Genomic DNA, 2,972 nt, shown 5'->3' on the forward strand with positions numbered 1-2,972 from the left:
CCATCATCATCATCATCATCATCATCATCATCATCATCATCATCATCATCATCATCATCATCATCATCATCATCATCATCATCAATGCCTTTTTCACCCAAAGCCAAGAACAAACACTCTCCACCTATCCCTGTCTTGGGATAGCTTCTGATATTATTCCATGTCTTCCCACTTTTCTGTACACAATTCTTCATGACTCTTCTCCAGGTTCCGCGTGGTCTTCCCCTCGATCTCTTCTTCCCCGATTGATTCCAATCCGCACTTCCTTTGTTATGCAGCTGCTTGGTTTCCTGAGAGTATGTCCAATCTATCGCCACCGCCTTCCTTCTTCCCTGTGCAATTCTGATGTTATTATAACCAGGCACTGAATATTCACGAAGGCGAAGGTTGCTGGCCTGAAAAGATTTTTGGAGTGGGTGCCAGTTTGTTAGGCTTGTCCGATTCTGTCAGCATGGTATCAGGGGAAATAACTCTCAAGATAACCACTTTTGGCGCTTTGAATTTGGGGCCTGTGGGCTAGTTCTTTGCTTTGGTCAAAGTAATGAAACGATGGCACACAAATAAAATATGCATGTTTATAATGTATAGTTGACAAGCATCTAGATTTCGCTTTGATGGTCCTCTCTCATTTCCAATATCGCCTATTGTATAATGGTAAGGCCCTCAGCCCTTGCACGCATATATGGCGAGAGTTCGATTCCTGCATGGGGAAGTAGCTTTTTATTCAATTGTTTAAACCTGTATTTTAACGAGCACTCCTGTTTTTCTACAAGAATGCTGTACTGCACTCAGCACAGGCTGGCCCTGTCACGCAGTGTAAGTCTTAGCAGCCCAAATAGTCTAACTTGTGCCAATGGGGGCGTAAAAACCTACAACCTATATTATGTACTCATCTTCCCCTTCCCGCAGATGTCCGGGAAATTTCGCACCGCATCGGGAAAACCCGGAGAGAAGATCGTCAGTATTGCTCATGAGGAGAGGGCGACCCTCATCATAACTGGCACTCGGGGTCTCGGGAAGTTCCGGAGAACGATTCTGGGTAGCGTCAGCGACTACATCGTCCACCACGCCGTGGTCCCTGTCCTTGTATGCCGACGGAAGACACAACACGAGGATTCCTCCAAATCTTAAGCATAGATCTAGCATAACTGGCCCAATTTCATCTTTTCGGGGTTTTTTTTTAATTTTCTTCCTTTTATAATAACCCAGAAGCCTAAAGCAAATAAATGATACATGTTAAGTGACATTGTCAGTCAATTCAGTCACCAAAGCCATTACTGAGGAGTGAAGTTTAATTTAGTTAAATTAAATACTACGCTGTGCGACGACAAACTGATGGTAATGTTTCTGATAGCTGAAAACAGTACATGTTTTTTATTTATTTGTCGTAATGGGTTTTATTGTGTGCGTATTTATTTTTAAATATTGCAAAGTGTAATTCAGATTAAAGGTAATTTCAGTACAAACGATAAGCCCTGTAATGTTTGATACATATATATATATACAAAACATGCAAGTGACATAGGCTCTCGCTGTATGTAACAATTCCTTGATGTATTCTATGGGTCAGATATCTATGGTGTCATGTCAAAATTGCTGTCGTAGATTGAGTTAGTTGTACGATCCAAATTTTGTTTACAAATTTGAAATATACACACGCCCACACACACACACACACACACACACACACACACACACACACACACACACAAGCGCGCTGTCTTCAATACCCATTATTCAATTTGAGGGAAAAAAAGAGGGGCGGAGTGGGGAAGGGACCCGGAACCAATTCGCCTTATTTCGAAAAAAAAGGAGTGTAGACTATTTAATCCCAATTATTGAGCTTTTCAAAATTTTTGAAAGTCAGGTTCCAACTTAATTCACGAACAACAGCCACAAAAAAAAAAAGAAAAAAAGGAAAGAAAAAAGCCTCCTAGTTTAAAAAAAATTAATCCCTCAATTCTCAACCTCAAAAATTGACATGGATAATAAAAAGCACGTAATTCATTCAAACTGTTCAAGTGAACTCGTACAGACAAGCTATTTCACATGTCCAGGGCCGGGCGCCGTGCGGTGAACGGGTTCAATCAGTGGCTCAGGCAGTCTGGGAGTCAAAGAAAGGCTGTAGTCGCTAGACTGTCTCCGGCCCAGCCTGCTTTGGCCAGGTGATTAGCTAAGCCTTTTGGTCTCCGTAACCCATCATCTCCTACTACGTGTCATTTTGGGTGCACTGGCTAGACGGACATACAATTTTGGTTGTATGTTTTGTGTATCAAGCATCTGCTACTCGGGCCTACCTTTTTATTCTCACCGTTGACGGCTATCACATTTCAACCAGTCACCAAATATCCTCACTGTCCTGGTGAGATGCTTTTCGTTCGTATCCAACTTTATTTCCCCTTCTCAAATTCTTCACCAGAGCCTTAGGGAAAAGAAATATGAATCCGTTTCCTTCAGAAATATTCCACACCCACACACACACACAAATTAACAATTTGTAAATCCCTCAACACAGTAAAGAAATCCAGACTTACGTAAAAACAACGTTATCAAAATATTTTTCTAACGATTCCTCAGCAAGAGTTCTCCTAAGATCAACAAAATGATCTTGTGTACCTTAACTGAGATAGCAACAGTCTGAGATTAGCAAACAAAATCGCAGACAACTTTAGCTAGCCGTAAATAAATCAACCGTGGAGAACGCCATTACTCTAATCCAATCAGCGGCCGGGGAAGTCAGCCACTCGCATCCCATTGGCTGCCCGTGGATTGTTGCTATCGACACCTATGACGCCTTGTCAATTTTAGAGCCGAGACACGTCAATACGAGGCAAAGGCCCTCGTTGATTGTTCCCCCTTTGTGTGTGATCGTCACGGCCGCCGACCCGTCCAGCCTGTCCAAAAGCTCGTCGGTTTTTGCTTTTTGTGTTCAGTAAGTGGACATGTAGCTTGATGTTACACCACCCAAACGT

At 42.4% G+C, this 2,972-nt stretch overlaps 1 protein-coding gene across 1 annotated transcript in view; it reads left to right on the top strand.

The window, feature by feature from the left end:
• Positions 1-1,642, top strand: part of LOC106012882 (universal stress protein in QAH/OAS sulfhydrylase 3'region) — a gene marked incomplete in the record, with an annotated part of 40,063 nt that extends 38,421 nt beyond the window's left edge. The window contains 1 exon segment of the mRNA XM_013087103.2: positions 909-1,642. Within this exon segment, the coding sequence (XP_012942557.1) occupies positions 909-1,131 (223 nt within the window).
• Positions 1,643-2,972: the final 1,330 nt, after the last annotated feature.

The sequence above is a fragment of the Aplysia californica genome, unplaced genomic scaffold (assembly GCF_000002075.1).
Source record: "Aplysia californica isolate F4 #8 unplaced genomic scaffold, AplCal3.0 scaffold00546, whole genome shotgun sequence".
In the NCBI taxonomy this organism is placed as follows: Eukaryota; Metazoa; Mollusca; class Gastropoda; order Aplysiida; family Aplysiidae; genus Aplysia; species Aplysia californica.